This window comes from Cetorhinus maximus, chromosome 7 (genome assembly GCF_964194155.1).
Source record: "Cetorhinus maximus chromosome 7, sCetMax3.hap1.1, whole genome shotgun sequence".
Taxonomy (NCBI): Eukaryota; Metazoa; Chordata; class Chondrichthyes; order Lamniformes; family Cetorhinidae; genus Cetorhinus; species Cetorhinus maximus.
This window is the reverse complement of record NC_135885.1, coordinates 81557113-81576024: the sequence shown is the minus strand read 5'-3', so window position 1 is coordinate 81576024 and position 18912 is coordinate 81557113. Positions and strand designations below refer to the sequence as shown.

The 18912-nt window shown below is 41.9% G+C and overlaps 1 protein-coding gene across 4 annotated transcripts in view; it reads left to right on the top strand.

Moving 5' to 3' along the window:
• The window catches only part of LOC144682896 (neutral amino acid uniporter 4-like), a 314358-nt gene that overhangs the window by 62716 nt on the left and 232730 nt on the right, over nucleotides 1-18912 (top strand). For all 4 annotated transcript variants that reach the window (XM_078545761.1, XM_078545763.1, XM_078545762.1 and 1 more), the window contains one exon: nucleotides 6062-6231. In XM_078545761.1, the coding sequence (XP_078401887.1) occupies nucleotides 6062-6231 (170 nt within the window). The remainder of the gene's footprint in view (nucleotides 1-6061; nucleotides 6232-18912) is intronic.

The following is an 18912-nucleotide window of genomic DNA, read 5'->3' as shown; positions in this document are numbered from 1 at the left end:
GCAGTGATAGGAGCAGATAATCAAAAGATGTCACAGACAAAAGGATCAAAGAGGTGTTGAAGGTGGTGATATTGTCTAAGAAAAGTGCTAATTAAGAATGGAAGACAGGATACTCAAGGTACAGCTCTAGTGGGGGTGGGGTGGAAAGACTAACAAAGTTTTAGTTTTAGATTTAAAAATAATGGAAATAGGTGGGAAAAGAAGAATCTATATAAATTATTGAAAAAAAAGGGAGGGGGGAGAAACGGGGTGGGGATGGGGGGAGGGGGAGTTTAAGATCTAAAGTTGTTGAATTCAATATTCAGCCCGGAAGGCTGTAAAGTGCCTAGTCGGAAGATGAGGTGCTGTTCCTCCAGTTTGCGTTGGGCTTCACTGGAACAATGCAGCAAGCCAAGGACAGACATGTGGGCAAGAGAACAGGGTGGAGTGTTAAAATGGCAAGCGACGGGGAGGTTTGGGTCTTTCTTGCGGACAGACCGCAGGTGTTCTGCAAAGCGGTTGCCCAGTTTGCGTTTGGTCTCTCCAATGTAGAGGAGACCGCATTGGGAGCAACAAATGCAGTAGACTAAGTTAGGGGAAATGCAAGTGAAATGCTGCTTCACTTGAAAGGAGTGCTTGGGCCCTTGGATGGTGAGGAGAGAGGAAGTGAAGGGGCAGGTGTTGCATCTTCTGCGTTGGCATGGGGAGGTGCCATAGGTGGGGGTTGAGGAGTAGGGGGTGATGGAGGAGTGGACCAGGGTGTCCTGGAGGGAACGATCCCTACGGAATGCCGTCAGGGGGGGTGAAGGGAAGATGTGTTTGGTGGTGGCATCATGCTGGAGTTGGCGGAAATGGCGGAGGATGATCCTTTGAATGCGGAGGCTGTGGGGTGATAAGTGAGGACAAGGGGGACCCTATCATGTTTCTGGGAAGGAGGAGAAGGCGTGAGGGGAGGATGCGCGGGATATGGGCAGGACACGGTTGAGGGCCCTGTCAACGACCATAGGTGGAAAACCTCGGTTAAGGAAGAAGGAGCTGTTTTTGAAGGTAGCGTCATCAGAACAGATGCGACGGAGGCGAAGGAACTGAGAGAATGGGATGGAGTCCTTACAGGAAGCGGGGTGTGAGGAGCTGCAGTCGAGATAGCTGTGGGAGTCGGTAGGCTTGTAATGGATATTGGTGGACAGTCTATCATCAGAAATTGAGACAGAGAGGTCAAGGAAGGGAAGAGAAGTGTCAGAGATGGACCATGTGAAAATGATGGAGGGGTGGAGATTGGAAGCAAAATTAATAAATTTTTCCAGGTCCCGACGAGAGCATGAAGCAGCACCGAAGTAATCATCGATGTACCGGAGAAAGAGTTGTGGGAGGGGGCCGGAGTAGGACTGGAACAAGGAATGTTCCACATACCCCATAAAGAGACAGGCATAGCTGGGGCCCATGCGGGTACCCATAGCCACACCTTTTATTTGGAGGAAGTGAGAGGAGTTAAAGGAGAAATTGTTCAGTGTGAGAACAAGTTCAGCCAGACGGAGGAGAGTAGTGGTGGATGGGGATTGTTCGGGCCTCTGTTCAAGGAAGAAGCTAAAGGCCCTCAGGCCATCCTGGTGGGGGATGGAGGTGTAGAGGGACTGGACATCCATGGTGAAGAGGAAGCGGTTGGGGCCAGGGAACTGGAAGTTGTTGATGTGACGTAAGGTGTCAGAGGAATCACGGATGTAGGTGGGAAGGGACTGGACAAGGGGAGAGAGAAGGGAGTCAAGATGATAGGTTATGACAGTTGTTTAAAATTTCCCTCTGGGATTTTTAAATAACTCCGCTTTACCAACTGCAATGGTCATAACACCTGCAATTTTAGGACGCATTGGATACTAGGGGCGGTGGGGAGAGGGTGTTGGGAGCAGGTTGGAGGGAAGTTTGGGGGAGGCGCACAGGTTCGGGCTGCTTAAAGTATCCAAGTGATGGATATTGGAAAACTCATCAAGGAAAAGTAAGGGCAAGCATCACACTAACTTATTGTAAATATATATGGAGATCTTATAAACATTAAAATGTATTACTTACATTGGAGTGAATAAATGAAGACTCGGTATGCTACTTCTGAAAGGTTGCTGATCCCTGGTCTAGGTACATCCCTGCAAGGAGAATGGGAGGGGGGTGGTCAACCAAAGCCACAACTCCCTGGATGAGGGAGGAGTTGAAGAGTATGATGAAGCAGAGAAAGATGCTATATGATAGATGTCGGTTTGATGATAAGCGAGAATCAGGTTGAATATCAAAAGTTCAGAGGTGACAATTTGCCCTTTTTCCTTCCCACGATTTGGTGGCCTATAAAATACATTAAGTGGCATAATAAGTCCTCTACTGTTAAAATACTTTTGACTCCTGAATCACTCGCCCATTCTCTCTCTTCCCCCACCCCACTATGCGGTCTCTGCCCACCTTTCCCCCCTCAAACTCTTTATCAGCTAGTCTTTCCTGCGTTATTTGTGCAGGTAGTAGTTAGTGAATGTATTGTTGAATTATCAAACAGAATGTTTTTGGGTCACTCCTTTCCCCACAACAAGAGTTGGTTCCTGAGTTGAGATCATTATTAGGAATCCGCAAGAGAGTGGGCAGCTAATGGAGCCATGGATGTGGTTAAGGCAATAAGAAATGCATCGGAGAGCGATGAGAGATTTGGGAGACAATATGACAGTGAGTTGTTCAGAAACAGTGTTGGACCCTCAGGACTTTGGATGTGTCCAAGGCGATAAATGTTTCTTCAGAAAAGTAAGCAGTAGAGTACACCAAGGAAACAGCTACCGACTCCAAACCAGTTACTAAACTTTGTTGTATCCATCAAAATCTGCTGAAGTTGGGTGGAAAAACGATAATCTTGTGTTGGCTCAAGTGCAATTTAAAGAGCTAATAGTTATGTGCATCAATCCTGCTATTTATATCTTTCTAATAACTCCTCAAATAGGAGTTAAATACTACATTCTGCTTTTATACTTGGGTTCTACTCTTTTACCGTATCGTTTCTGAGAGAAACTTATTTAAACCCCCTGAAGATCTAGTTATGTCAAATCTGTGCCATTTTTTGCCAGTTTTTGCATTTTCTTGCCAGGTGAAACTTGGATTTGTACTTCAAACTTTGTAGAAAGCTGGATTACCCTGTAAGTGTAGCGAGTCTGATTTGGCTGGTGCAACTGAGGTGAAATTATTCAGTGTCTGATGACTCTGAGCATGTATGGAAGGTTAAATATAGCAATAGCAAGAATTTGGCTGCTTTATTATTAAGGATTACTTATGAAGCAAATTTCACTATACTCAAAACTAGTTTCTAACTCTGCTCTAATTAAGGCAAACTGTGACAGGAGCACAGCTTATATTTAACTTGAAGTGTGATTCACCTGACCTGGGTTTCCTTCAATGCAATAGATATAAAGAAGATTCCAATCCACAACACTAACATTGAAATATTTATTTTCATAGAAAGTGAATACAGAAAATTGGTCTTCCTCTTCAGTTGAAACTATCATGTTTCATCAATTTTATCTCCTGTTTCCTGTACCCACAGTCTGACTTTTTAAATATTTTATCCATTTCCCTTTTTAGTAATGAACTGGTATCTTGTGCTAAAACATTCCATATTCTAATTTTTTCCTGTCGTTTTTTAAATGAAAGTCTTCTAGCTTCTCCCTTTGTGATGCTCAGTGTCAATATTGATGCCAAAAAGCCTTATTTTTTGAATTCTTTCTGCATGCCTAGTTTTCTTTCCCCTTTGTTCCTCTTTCTGCTGACTCACATAAAGTAGTAAGTTGTTCAGAACTCTTGCGTTTACTGTTGTTTAATGTAAAAATCAGAATTAAGTAACATTACTGTGGTTAAACAGCCCTCCAAGATCTAAACTCAATACAGATTATTTTCTTATTTTGGAATTTGCAAAGGTTTAAAAGTATAACAACGTCAACATTTTAAATTTTTTCTGAAACATTTAACTCAGCATAATGATCCCACCTGCCGATAGAATTTATAATTTAAAAAAAAACCTATTCATCTGTCTTGAACATAATACAGCTTTAATTTGGAATTTAATTTGGAATGCTTAAACTCTAGCCTACAGCAATTGTACCACTTTATCACTTTTCCTAGCAAATGGCATTGACCTTGACATTGAAGTGAATAAGTGAGATAGTTTGTAAAAAATCTAAATTGTATTAAAGAACAAGAAACATAGAAAGGTTTATGGAACAGAAGGAGGCCATTTGGCCCATTGTGTTCGTGCTGGCCGTAAAAGAACTATCCAGTCTCATTTCGCCTTCGAGCTTTTGGTCTGAAGTCCTGTAAGTTACAGTAACTCAAGTGAATATTCAAGTTCTGTTTTAAATGAGGTAAGGATTTCAGCCACTACCAACATTCAGGGCAATTGAGTATCAGACCCTCCCCTCCCTCTGGCTATAAGAATTTCACCTCAACTCCCCTGTAACCCTTCCATGGATTAGTTTTAATCTATGCCCCCTGGTTATTGATCTCTCTGCTAAACAAAATAGATAATTTCTATCCACATTATCTAGGCCTCTCATAACTTTATACACCTCAATTAAATCTCCTGTCAGTCTCCTATGTTTGCAGAAATATTTACATGATCAAACTTGCTTGTGGCAAGTGGACATATTCCATTATAAACTTCATAAATGTTTCTATACTTGCAATATTTATATTTTAAATCTTCATTTTTTTTGACCGTTTTCTTGTTCTTCCAGTTTCTCCTGCTTTCAGTCCAATCTTTTATAATTTGACAACATTTGGCCAGTGTGACAAAGTTGCTCCTAATTAGTGTGCAAATCAACTTATCCTATTGTATTCGGTCTTTCATGAGTACTCAATCTTTGTATGATGCATTAATTCCCATCCTCTAAAGTTAGTTGAATTATGGTATTTTATATTCTCACATTTAGCAATTTACCACCACCACAGCATATTTGAGCTCAAACATCTTATACAGGTTAATGTATTTATATTTTTACCTCAATACTAGCCTCATAGATATATAAAAAAAAACTCTCCTCAGGTTAAAGCAGTAACTTTGCATTTGTTTCTATATTATGATTTTCAAAACTATAAAACATGAAATGTGGCCCTTTTATAAAGCCAGGTGTGACCCAAAAACTCTTTTCATCGGTTTAGTTTATAAGTAGAGAGGAATTATTAGAGCACCTGCTACTTCTAAATTTTCACAGATTTATTAATGTTGCTGTGCATTTACCTATTTTTTTTTTTAAAAAGCTGTTATTAAACCTGGGTTCTGATGACTATAAATTGGACAACTATCTATGCCCTTCAAGTATATGGGTGTATGCACACATGCACTTTACAGGTGTGCACATGTAAGTGGAAACAAGAAGAGGGTTAAATGGCAAAGGTAGCATAATGAGAAAAAATCACATGGATATAAGTCACATTTGAAACACAGCATGCAAGTAGCTGAAGGAGTAGGGAATGAGGCAGATAGAAATGGAGGCATGAAAACTGGCTAAGTGAAGCATGCTCCTGTGGCATGGGAGAAGAAAAACAGGTTGCCATGAAGTGTGGAGACTTCCATATCACACGGTATTTCGCACTTATTCCACATTATCAGCATTTGCTGCATGAATTTTGAGAGGAATAGTTAAGGTTAAGATTTGAAGTTACTAATATGAATATGGATGCTACAGAATATCTAACCAAGATCATGTCATGTTGAGTTTTGTTGCAACAGAGTGAAAAGTTAAAGACGGGGAGGTCAGAGTGGGCTGGAGAATTTAAGCAGCCAGCGACTAGGAACTCGGGGTCACACAGTCAGTAAGGAGAAATTTGGCAAAGTGGACACCTAATTTATTTTCGGTCTCTCCTGTGGAGCAAATTGCGCTGTGAGTAGTGACTGCAGTATACCAGGTTAACTCCCCTATTCTTTCCATTGATGCTGCGTGTTTACCGCATTTTATTTTAATATCATGTTTTCAGCTCCTGCAGTTATTTGCTTCTGGTTAATAGCTCCAGCATAAAGTTGTTTCAATTAATTTTTTATATTATTTTGCATTTTGTTTTTCTTTTACAGGTTCTTCCTTTAGAAAATAAAATGATGCAAAGAAAACGCTTTCCACAAGCACTAAACATTGGAATGGGCATCGTCACTGCTTTGTATGTTTCACTGGCAACCCTTGGGTATCTACACTTCGGCGATAGTGTTCAGGGCAGTATCACATTAAACCTTCCACAAAATATATGGTAAGATATTTTTTGTCACTCATTTGATTAGAAAAGTACGTTTCAAATCTGGCTTGTATGACCCAACTTTTCAAAATGCAGAGTGCAGACTCTGTTTGCTACTAATATGCGGAGGAATAGGATGAGGAAATACAGTATTCGAGACTCAACACAAGGTATAAGCTGGGATGTACAGCTGGCACATGGCCATGATTTGTAAAGGAAAGAGAAGATTTTGAAAATTATGCACTGGGGGTGGAGAGCTGTTGGACGTCACTGCTGCTGCTATGCAGTGGTGTTTTCACGAGTGGTATTTTCTAGTAACAGGATGCCACCATCAGCCCAAAAAGACATTCTGCATACCAGACAATTGAGCATTGTTGTTTATGAATTTCGTGCAGTGCCAGGTACGTAGGCTGTAGGTCCCAGTGAATGGCTAATTGAACCAAACAGCATGCCCCTTTGGTTGTTTGTAATATGCAGAGTACAGAGCGCACTCAACCAGTTCGCGCTTGCAAAACCCAGAACAGCTAGGTTAAAAGGTATGACAATAGAGATGCAGTGGCAGACTTTTAAAGAGATATTTAATAACTCAGTAAAGGTTTATCCTAGTGAGAAATAAAAACTCAAGGAGAGGGATGAATTATCTGGCGAAATGAAATTAAGGATAGCATCAAATTGAACAAACATTGTACAAAACTGTGAAGATCAGTGGTAGGTCAGATGATTGAACAGATTTTAAGAACCAGCAAAGAATGGCTAAAAGAATAATAAAAAGGGAGAAATTAGAGAAGAGTGAAAGCTAGCTGGAAACATGAAAACAGATAGTAAGAGTTTCTGCAGGTATTTAAACAAGAAATGAGCAACTAAAGTGAGTGTTGGTCCTATTTGAGTTTGGGGAATTATTAATGGAAATCAAGTAAATGACTAGAAGCAAAATACTGCAGATGCTGGAAATCTCAAACCAAAACTCAGGCTTGGCAACATCTGTGGAGAGAGAAACAGAGTTAATGTTCAGAGTCTGTATGACGAGCTCTGAAGAAGAGTCATACAGACTTGAAACGTTAACTCTGTTTCTCTCTCCAAAGATGCTGCCAGACCTGCTGAGTTTTTCCAGCATTTTCTGTTTTTTATTTCAAATGGCCAGAAGAGTTGAACATGAATTTTGTGTCTGTCTTCAGTGTAGAATACTCAACTTTCCAAAGTTACTTGAAAATCAAAAAGTGAAAGGGAAGGAGAAACTTAAAACAACACCATCAACAGGGAAAAGGTACTGAGAAAACTATTAGACTTAAAGACTGACAAGTCCCCAGGACCTGATGGTCTGCATTCTAGGGTCTGCAGAGATAGTAGAGGCATTGGTTATAATATTCCATAATTATTTAGATTCTGGAAGGGTCCCAGCAGATTTCAAAATAGCAATTATAACACCTTTATTCAAGAAAGGAGGGAGACAGGCCTTGTGTGCAGTGTCCCCTCTGGGTCCAGTGTTGAACACAGCTGAGTTTGATGCAAGGTCATGCCCCCTTTTTTTACGGCACCAACTGTCATAAACCAGGTAAGTTAAAATGTCCAGCCAAGTTTAAAGGTCCATGACGGGCCAGGGAGGAGATAAGTGTATCAGGTAAGTGGGTGGGTAGGATTTGGAGGGGGTCGGGGGGGGATGTTGGGCCGGATTGTGCCTTGTGGGGGTGGAGGGCTGGTTGGGTTGTGCTGTGGGATGGGGGTCGAGCTGGGCTTCAGGATGTTGTTTACTGGGGGGGGTGGGTGGTGTTGGTGATTAAGAGTTGGCCTGGCTGGGGGTAGGTGGTGTGAGTTGGGCCTGGCTTGGGGGGGTGTGGGGAGGGGGCGGGGTGAGAATCAAGGTTGGTCTGTGCAATAGTTACTCAGAAGTTAGAAGAGGTTTTAATTTTTCTAACTTTATCTCTGAGTAACTATTGATTTAAATCACATTTTTGGATGGTTCCTTGTGCAGGGTGATTCCCCAGGGAAACTTTGCATCTCTGGGCAATTGCCATGTAAACTTACCTGTGAACTTCCAGGTTTTGCGGGGGTGGCTCCCCAGCGCATCTTTGAGGTAAGCCCTCCCACTCCATCCCCAGTCCAAGGCCCTGAACCTTTTATTCTCTCTGTCAGGCTTTTTAGTAGATCTCACCACTTTCTATGTAAACCTTCCAGGTATGGGCTCTTGCACTCTTTTCCCTCTGCAAGAGTGGTTTCCATTTTTACAGTCAGTTTTTAGACTATTTGTTTACAATCGCATCAGCTCAGGGGCAGTATAGAGCACTTTATGCAGGTGACATTATGGGCTGCATTACTAGTCTGTTGGAGATACCTGACAAACAGACAGCGGCCTTCCTTCAGTGTGGATGATATTTCCAGATCCAGGCACTGTGTTGATGTGCAAAATTTGGACCACTGTTCAGCTCAACAAAGATGGAGATACCAGTTCAGTTTGATGTCTGTTACAGTTAATGTGTGGTGAGGAATGAGAGAGGAACTGGGAAATCTGAGTCACGTTGGATGGATAGACAATAGTTGTTTGCCTCTGTTGCTGAATGTATTGAGTTAGATGATGTGGAAATGTAGCTGAGGATGAAGTTGACTTGACTTGTGGTGTGTTAGGATGACAGCTGGCTGTAGGTAGGTAGGAATAATATAGTCAATGTAGGTGAGAAGGGTGAGGTTGGGAAATTATAATTTTTTTACTTCAGATTTATATATCTAGATATGCAACTGATGCCGGTTCATAAATACATGATTATTTGGTACTTCCCTTCTCGTGGAACTGTTTAATTGGGCATCAACTGATTTCAAGAATTACCCACATTGAAGTACATTATGATTTTCCTAGTTTCTGGGTTTAGTGGCAACTGTAGTAATGGATGCAAGCCTTTTTGGGAGCCCTTACAGCTTACTTTTTGATGTTTAAGGTTTACAAAGTGCCTATATTCTCTTTCCTTTCAAATTGTTCCAAACAAGCCAGTTCAAGTTACATTGTTAATTACCCTACACAAATCAGTCACAATAAGACTGCTGTTTGGCAATGGAAAACCATAATAAATATATAAAGTATAATTTAATCCTTATCAGAGTAATCAAAGATAAAATTGGACAGAGAGATGGATAACTACTTGCTTTAACGAATATTATCACACAATTAATATCATCACAAGGTTGCTCATTCGGTCACAAAGTATTCTAAATAATCTGAGACAAAACAGTGATTTGAATGTATCACCATGTCTCAATCTGAGGACTAATGCTCAAGAGACATAAATTCAAATCCCACCATAGCAGCTGGAGGAATTTAAATTCAATTAATTAATAAATCTGCAATACAATGCTAGACTGACTAAAAGTGATTAAGTTTGCATAATGTATTTACTGTATAACTTCCAAGTTCCCAATATCGTTGCTGTCTATCTGTGGCTTATGCATGAGACATGTCTTCTCTGTATTGTTATACAACACTTCTCTCTGGGCTAAGGGTGGGCAGACACTTCAGGGGTGCAGTTAATACAGATAAATATTTAGTAATACAATTTAAGGGAAAGGATTGTAGAAGGAAATATGCTTAAAATGAGTGGAGGAACTTTGATCTAGCAGTGCATATAGATCTTTTAAAGTAGGAGTGCGAACAGGATATTAAAACAAACAACTGAGATTCTGGGTTTTGGAGTATGAATTTAAAAGGAAGTGGAGCAGAATCTGTTCAATGGTTAGGTCACACTTGGAGTATCATACACAGTTCTGGACATCTAGGTAGGATATTAGGGCCTTGGATGTGATAGAATGAAGATTCACTGGAATAATGCTAGAATTCAAAAGTCACAGTTATGAAGAAGAATCACAATTATGAAGAGAAGTGGAGCTCTTCATTGGAACAAGGAAAGTTAAAGAATAATCTAGTAGAAATTTTCAAAATTATGCAAAGGTATTTGCTAAAAACAATTTGCTACTTTTTGGTAAGTGAGTAATAAGGGAGTCATGATGAAGTGTGATCACTAGTATAACAAAAATGTGAAGCTCAAAAATATTTTGATATTGAGGATTATTAGGATGTAAAACGCTTTAGCACTGGTGGCAGCTGAGGCAGAGACAGCTGGATTAAATCCACACTCCCTTGGCCTGCAGGTCAAAGAACCAACTACATCTGAGCTGTAGCCCTATCTTTGGGTCATGGTAATTGAGTTAAAGTAGTCTGCTATCATTTCAAAGTTGATTTCATTTTGTTCAGAAAAATTCAAATTCTTCAATTCAAATGAAGCAACATGAATAAAACAGTATTTGAGGCATTGCGTTTGGCTAATAAAACATCAAATGAAAAGATTTTGAACTGAGTAGACTATAGATGGTTCCAGTGGTTTTATGAGTGGTTTTGTGTGCTGTCATTCTTATCCTAGGATTCTGAACCAGTGACTTGTTACTTTAATAGATGAGACTTTTGATGGGCCAAAGGAACTGAGGTTGTATTTCAAAGTGAGCACTTGATTTTCATCTTGTTTCATGGGAAGTGAGTGTCACTGGCAAGACCAGCATTTGTTGCCCATCCCTAATTGCCCTTGAGAAAGTGGTGGTGAGCTGTAGCCTTGAAGCATTGCAGTCCATCTGGTGTAGGCATAGCCACAGTTTGGAAGGGAGTTCCAGGAATTTGATTCAGCAGCAATGAAGGAATGGTGATATAGTTCCAAGTTAGGCTGGTCTGTGACTTGGAGGGTTACTTGCAGTGTGTGGTGCTCTTGTTTGTCTCTTGCCCTTGACTACCTAGATGGTAGAGGTCACTGGTTTGGAAGGTGCTGTCAAAAGAGGATTAGCGAGTTGCTGCAGTGCACCTTGTATGTGGTGCATACTGCTGCCACGGTGCATCTTTAGTTGAGGGAGTGAATGTTTCAGGTGGTGGATGGGGTGCCAATCAAGTAGGCTGCTTTGTTTGGGATGGTGTCAAGTGTAATGAACTCTGGTACTTAAGTTTAAGTCGAAATTGCAGTTCGATAACTACAGTCCCTGGAGGGCCTCGAGACATTTCTGTGCATGCGCCGGCTGGGAAATGGCTGCACATGCGCAGTTGGGTTTTTTTTTTGCATTTTCGGGTCTTCTGTGCCTGTGCTGGCTGGGGAATGGCCGCACATGCGCAGCTGGTGTCTTTCACGCCTTCAGGTTGGGAACTGGCTCTCTGCATGTGCGCTGAAGGAAAGGAAGCAAAAAGTGGAATGGTGTGAAACAGCAGGTCGGGCGACTTGAACTGGAGTGCCTTTTGAGAGAGGGTGTCCTAAGGAGTAGGACATGGGGAGGGGTTGGACAAGGAGAAGGTCCCAAATCAAGAAGTGGGTACCAGGCCAGGGATTGAGACAGAAAGAGGTCCCAGAAGAAAATCCCAGGCAGGGACAAAGACAGGGATCAGAGATGGATCCTATTGAGTCAAGATAAACACCAGGAGCAGAGAAAAAGGCTTCAAGTTAAAGAAAGAACTGTGGGAAGCAGACTTGAAGCAAAGTGGGCTCAAGAAAAGTCCAGAAGATCTGAGAGGGCAGTTGGTGAGAGAGTTGGTGAATCTGTGCTGTGGGCCATTGGGCAAAGGTACCTTTTGGAGCAGTGGTGTACTGCTTGGCATGGCCGAGGATCTGAAATTATGCTTGGAAGGTGAGGCGTGAGTGCACTCAGAGATCCAAGGGAAAGGAGACTCAAAGTGAGATTGAAACCTTGGAGTAGGATCCTAGTTGAAGCTGTCCGAGTGGGAGCCACATTCGGAGAGAATTCCAAGGTGAGTTCTTCAAACATGGAGATTGGAAACCCTCGTGAGAAAGACACAGTTTCAGTGAGACTGACTGGCTCATGGTGTGACAAGCATCTGGTGGGTTGTTGAGAAATCCATAGAATCTGTTTTGGTGACCTCTGTCATTTACTTTGGAGTGTGGCCTGTCTAACCACAGTTCACCAGTTAGTTCACATCTAATGCATACTTACCCTGAATATTAGCATGTAAGACAGATATGGCAAATTGTTTTATCTTTCCGAATTTGTATGTGTCCGTAAAGACATAGCTGGGGTCAAGGAATGGTGAATGTTTGAATCATCATCTTGTGTTTTCATTGAGATCTTTCCAACATTTTTGTCTGGTGTAATATAGTTCATCTTTCTTGTTTAATAAATGTTTTATTCTTTGTGTTAAAAGTTCATCACTGGCCTCCTGTGAATTTGTTCAGTAACTTTCCTCCAAGGTTCCAAAAGAAAATGTTAAGATCTATCAAGCCAGGTTCCCCTCTGGAATTTGACTTGTCCACTGGTAACATCAGCAGAGATTGTAACACCGGCTTCTTGAACGTTGTTGTGGCAAGTGAAAATTATTTCATCACACTCCTGATTTCTGCCTTGTAGATGATGGGCAAGCTTTGGGGAGTCAGGAGGCGAGTTATCTGCTGCAGAATTCCCAGCCTCAGACCTGCTCTTGTAGCCACAGTATTCATATGGCTGGCCCAGTTCAGTTTATGTGCAATGGTAACTCCCAGGATGTTGTTGATGTTGGTGGGGGATTCAGCGATGGTAATACCATTGAAAGCATGGGGAGATGGTAGATTCTCTCTTATTGGAGATGATCATTGCCTGACACTTGTGTGATGTGAATGTAACTTGTCACTTATCAGCATAAGCCTGAATGTTGTCCAGCTCTTGCTACATATGGATGTGGACTGCTTCAGTATTTGAGGTGTTACAAATGGTACTGAACATTGTGCAATCATCAGCAAACATTCCCACTCCTGACCTTATGATGCAGGGAAGGTCATGAAGAAGCAGTTAAAGATGGTTGGACCTAGGACACTACTGAGGCAGCCCTGCAGCAGTATCCTGGGGCAGAGATGATTGGCCTCCAGCAACCACAAACATCATCCATTGTGCTATGTATGATCCAACCAGCGGAGAGTTTTCCCCCTTATTCCCATTGACTCCTGTTTTGTTAGGGCTCCTTGATGACGCACTTACTCAAATGCTGCCTTAACACCAAGTGCAATCACTCCTCATCTCACCCATTGAGTTCAGCTTTTTTGTCCATGTTTGGACCCAGGCTGTAATGAGGTCAGGAGCTGAATGTTCCTGGCAGAACCCTAACTGAGCGGCAGTGAGCAGGTTATTGCTGTATAAGTGCCGCTTAATAGCGCTGTCAACAATACCTTCCATCACTTTGTGGGTCATTGAGATTACATTGATGGGGAAGTAATTGGCTGGATTGAATTTGTCCTGCTTTTTATTGACGGAACATACCTGGCAATTTACCACATTATCAGACATATACCACTATTGTAGTTACACTGGAACAGTTTGGCTAATGGCACGGCTGGTTCAAGAGCACAGGTTTTCAGTACTACTGCTAGAATGTTATCAGGGTTTGAAACCTTTGCAGTATCCATTGCCTTCAGCTGTTTCTTGATATTACATGGAGTGAATTGAATTGGCTGAAAACTGGCATCTGTGATGCTGGGGACCCCTGGAAGAGGCTGAGATGAATCATCCGCTTGGCACTGCTGGCTGAAGAGGATTGCAAATGCTTCAGCCTTGTCTTTTACGCTGATGTGATGGAGTCCCCCATAATTGAGGAGCTGCCTCCTCTGTTAGTTGTTCAATTGTCCATGATCATTCATGACTGGATGTGGCAGTACTATAGAGCTTTGATCTGATCCGTTGGTCATGGGATTGCTTAGCTCTGTCTATCGCATGCTGCTTTCATTGTTTAGCATGTCTGTGATCCTGTGATGTAGCTTCACCAGGTTGACACCCCATTTTTACAGAAGTCTTTTGCTGTTTCTGGCATGCTCTCCCACACACCACATTGAACCAAGGTTGGTCCCTTATCTTGATGGTAATGGTAGAGTGAGGGATATGCTGGGCCATGAGATTACAGATTGTGGTTGAATACAATTCTGCTGCTGATGGCCCACAATAGCTCATGAATGCCCAGTTTTGAGCTGCTAGATTTGTTCTGAATCTCCTATTTAGCACAGTGGTATTGCCACACAGCACTATGGAGGATATGTCCAGTGTGAAGACGAGCCTTCGTCTCCATAAGCACGATGCAGTGGTCACTGTTACCAATCCTGTCATGGATTGGTGAGGGTGAGGTCAGGTAAGCTTTTCCCTGTTTATGGATCCCTCACCACCTGCTGCAGGGCCCAGTCTGGCAGATATGTCCTTCAGGACTCAGTAGAGGTGGCGCTGAGCCACTCTTGGTGATGAGTATTGAAATCCCCCAGCCAGAGTACATTCTGTACCCTTGCTGCAATCAAGTACTTCTTGCAAGTAATGTTCAACATGGAGGAGTTCTGATTCATCAACTGAAGGAGACTGGTAGGTGGTGGTCAGCAGGAGGATTTCTTGCCCATGTTTGAACTGATACAGTGAGACTTCATGGGTTCAGAGTCAATAAGAACTCACTGCAACTTCCTCCTGACTGTCTATTACCTGTGCCGTCATCTCCTGTTGGGACAGAACAGCTAGAAAGGACATTTGCTGTAAGGTATGATTTGGTGAGTATAACTGTTGTTTGACTAGTCTGTGAGATAGCTCTCCCTGTTCCCCCAAATGTTACTAAGGAGGACTTTAGGGCTGGGTGTGCCATTGCTGTTTCTGGTGCCTAGGTCAATGGTAGGTGGTCTATCCAGTTTGATCCCTTTTCAACTTTTCTGTAGCAGTTTGGCACAACTGGGTGCCCTGTTCGACCATTTCAGAAAGCAGTTAAGAGTCAACCACATTGAGAGTCTGGAGTCACATGTAAGCCAGGCCAGGTAAGAATGGCAGATTTCCTTCACGTTAGTGAGCTAGATGTGTTTTAATTACAATCGTATCGTCTTACTAATGGAATCAAATTGGCTTTTAATTCCAGATTTATTAATTCAATTTAATTTCCATTAGCTGCGGATGTGGCATTTGAACCCCTGGCTCAGAACATTTGCCTCTGCATTACTAGCTGAGTAACATTATCATTATGCCACCGTTGCCATTGGATGCACATACCTGGGTGGGAAACATCAGCTGATATCAAGCGTTTATTATCCTAAAAGGATAGGGTTAGTGATAACTTTGTGTGGGCTGATGGTCATTTCCAGTACATTGAAATTCAGTTTTAGTTAGCATGTAGGGAATACCACTCTCTGGTAAACAATCTAGGATTTCAGAAGTCCAGCTCTGAAAACTATTCTTGACTTATGTGCAGTTAAAGCACATATGTATTGTGTATCCCACATATGTTGATGCCAGGCATATAGGTAATGCAGAGTAATTCCTATTACTGTTTTAAACTTGGTCTAATTACTGGCGCAGTCTATATTGACAAGCCTCAATTTACATATTGGCCCTGGATTGTATTGATTAGCTGTGGAGAGTTCACAATGTGCGGAGGGCTCTGTAATGGTACAAAATTCAACAATCCATCATATGCAAGGTAAATCATGTCCTCCTGCACCATGAGTGTCAGTTGTGGCTTGAGCGTAGAAATCAAGGCTGACACTTCAGTGCACTACTGAGGGATTACTGCACTGGCGGAGGTGCTATCAGTCAGGTGAGACATTAAACTAAGGCCCCATCTGCCTGCTCAGGCAGATGTAAGAGATCCCATGTCACAATTTTGACGAAGGACCTGAGAGTTATCCCTGGTATCCTGGCCAATATTTATCCTACAGTCAACATCACAAAACAAAACCTAAGTCATTACCAATGACTTGGGTAGGAAGGGGTATGTGGTCCTGCAATCAGAATTTAGAGAGCTAGATAGAAAATTAGCAAGCAGGACCTCAAAGGTAGTAGTCTCCAGGTTACTACCCAGTGCCACGTGCCAGAGAGTACAGAGATAGGGAGGATAAGGCAGATGAATGTGTGGCTGGAAAGGTGGTGCAGGAGGGAGGGCTTTAGATTCCTGGGACATGGGGACTGGCTCTGGGGGAGATGGCACAGGATAAGTTGCACCTGAAGAAGTTGCTCTGGAGGAGATACAAGCCGGATAAGTTGCACCTGAAGAAGTTGCTCTGGAGGAGATACAAGCTGGATAAGTTGCACCTGAAGAGAACTGGGACTGAGTTCCTTATGGGGCGTTTTGCTAGTGCTGTTGGGAGGGCTTTAAACTAACTTGGCACGGGTGTGGGAACCAGGAGAGAATATTAGAGAGGAATACCAGGGTGCACAAAATACTGGGAGAGTCAGATAACACCAGAATAAAGAATAGTAAGTTAATACGTGGAGTTGGGGTGAGGGAGAAAGTAACAAAATCTAAATCAGTGCTACTATGCATGTATGTGAATGCATAGAGTATAGTAAATAAGATTGGGGAGTTATAGGCACAGACTACCATGTAGAAATATGATGATGTGACGATAACTCACTTGAGACTTGGCTCAAGGAAAGGTAGGATTGGGTGTTAAATATTCCTGGGCACAAGGTGTTCAGAAAAGATAGGAAAGGAGGAGAGGGCATTAGATGATTATTTGAATATAAACAATGTGCAGGGGTACGGGGAAAAGGCAGGGCAGTGGCACTAAGTCATTTGGAGAGCCGGTGCAGACATGATGGGCTGAATGGCCTCCTGTGCCGTTAAATCTCTGTGATCGGGTCAGTATCTCTGTTCCTGTGCACAAATTGCTGCTGTGTTTCCTACATTACAACAGTGATTACACTTCAGAAGTATTTCATTGGCTGTGAAGTGCTTTGAAATGTCTGGTGGTTGTGAGAAGCGCTATATAAATTCAAGTCTTTATTTTTCTTTTTGGAAAGTAAATGAGCACAAGATCAAGTGGGAAGAGTCATAATGCTTTTTATCTGTTGCACATAAGCACGGTTTGAAAACTCACAACATAAATTAACAAAATTTGCATTTGAAATCCTGTAGATTGCATGATTGTACTTTTTGAGCTTTCTGTGTATGAAGCATTAAATGTGACTTATACATGTGTAAGAAGGATTAAATTGCTTTTAGAGCAGATTGCCTTATAGGAAACCTTTGGACATTAATGTGTATTTGAGTGATAGGTCATAGAAATGGTATGAATGATACGAAACATATCTTGTTAGACAAAATATTTAATAACTGCTTCTGTTGCTAACCAGAAAAAATGATATAGTCCTTTGTCATAGTTTATGCTATATTACAATATAAGGTTCTAGAGTCTACTTACTAACTAGCCAACGAAACCAAATGTGTAACGGTTCTGAACTGGAAACAGGTAATTTTGTTTTAATGTGTTTAACGTGAAAACCTTTGATTAGAGGTATGTGATTATTCAGCAAACCATGAATACATAACATTGGGAGATAAACTTTCGGTTTGAGAGTTAAATCTCTCCTTGAGGTAAAATGATGTACTGGATAGTGGTAATAATGCAATATCTGATGTTTAAATCAGAGACTGCAGTCATACAGTCTTACAACCATTTTTGCTGTGTACTGCACTTCTGGTAGATATGTAGCATTACAAGAACAAGCCTGATGTTGTTCTCTGCTCTCCAGCAGGGTTACTTCTTCCCATTGTGTTAGGTCGCAATTTCCAGTGTCCTTCGAAAGTCGTTCCACTCAACACGAGATTTGCAGATCTGACTTCCATGATTGGCACTTATTTGTCCAATATGAGTTACACTGCCACTCTGTTCAGTTCCGGTCTTTCAGTGAAGGTCAAACTAATACTGGACATCTATATCTATAATATGTTATCCCTGTAGAGGCAGGTAACTTTGGAAAGTAAATAAATTCCCCAAATGACCAATGGAAATAATCCAAGAACAAGATGTCACATTTTAAGACTTGTACTGTGACAAACAAACTAAAATCAACATTTAAAAAAAATTCTTTCATGGGATGTGGGCATCGCTGGCTAAGTCAGCATTTGTTACCCATTCCTAATTGCCTTGAAGGCAGTGGTGAGCTGCCATCTTTAACTGCTGCAATCAATGTGGTGTTGCAACACCCACAGTGCTGTTAGGGAGTTCCAGGATTTTGACCCAATGACAGTAAAGGAATGGCAATATAGTTTCAAATCAGCATGGTGCGTGGTTTGGAGGGGAACTTGCAGTTGGTGGTGTTCCCATGCATCTGCTGCCCTTGCCCTCCTTGGTGGTAGCGGTCGCAGGTTTGGAAGATGATGTCAAAGGAGTCTTGCTGTGTTGCTGCAGTAGATCTTGTAGATGGAACACACTGCTGCCACTGTGCACCGGTGGTTGTGGGAGTGAATGCTGAAGGTGGTGGGTGTTAATATGGCAATCACCTTGTTAAAACCAATTGTTAGTTAAACAGGTGATGGGCATTAATTATCCCATCTAAATAGAATAAAAAGATACAGCTGGAACACTTTGGGGGGAAGCTACTTGGAAGTCAGTAGCATTGAGGAGTTGTCTTGAAAATAAACCAGCTTAAACCAAAAGACCAGCCTGGATTAATTCTTCCACCACGACCTCTTATTGTGATTAACAGTGGGGTGCCAGTCAAACTTCCTGCTTAGTTCTGGATGATGTTCAGCATCTTGAGTGTTGTTGGAGCTGCACTCAGCCAGGCAAGTGGAGAGTATTCCAATACACTCCTGACTTTGGCCTTGTAAATGGTGGACAAGTTTTGGGGAGTCAGGAGGTGAGTTACTTGCCACAGTATTCCCAGCCTCTGACCTGCTGTTGTAGCCACATAGTTATATGGCAGGTCCAGTTCAGTTTCTGACAGGGAACTAATACACCAAAC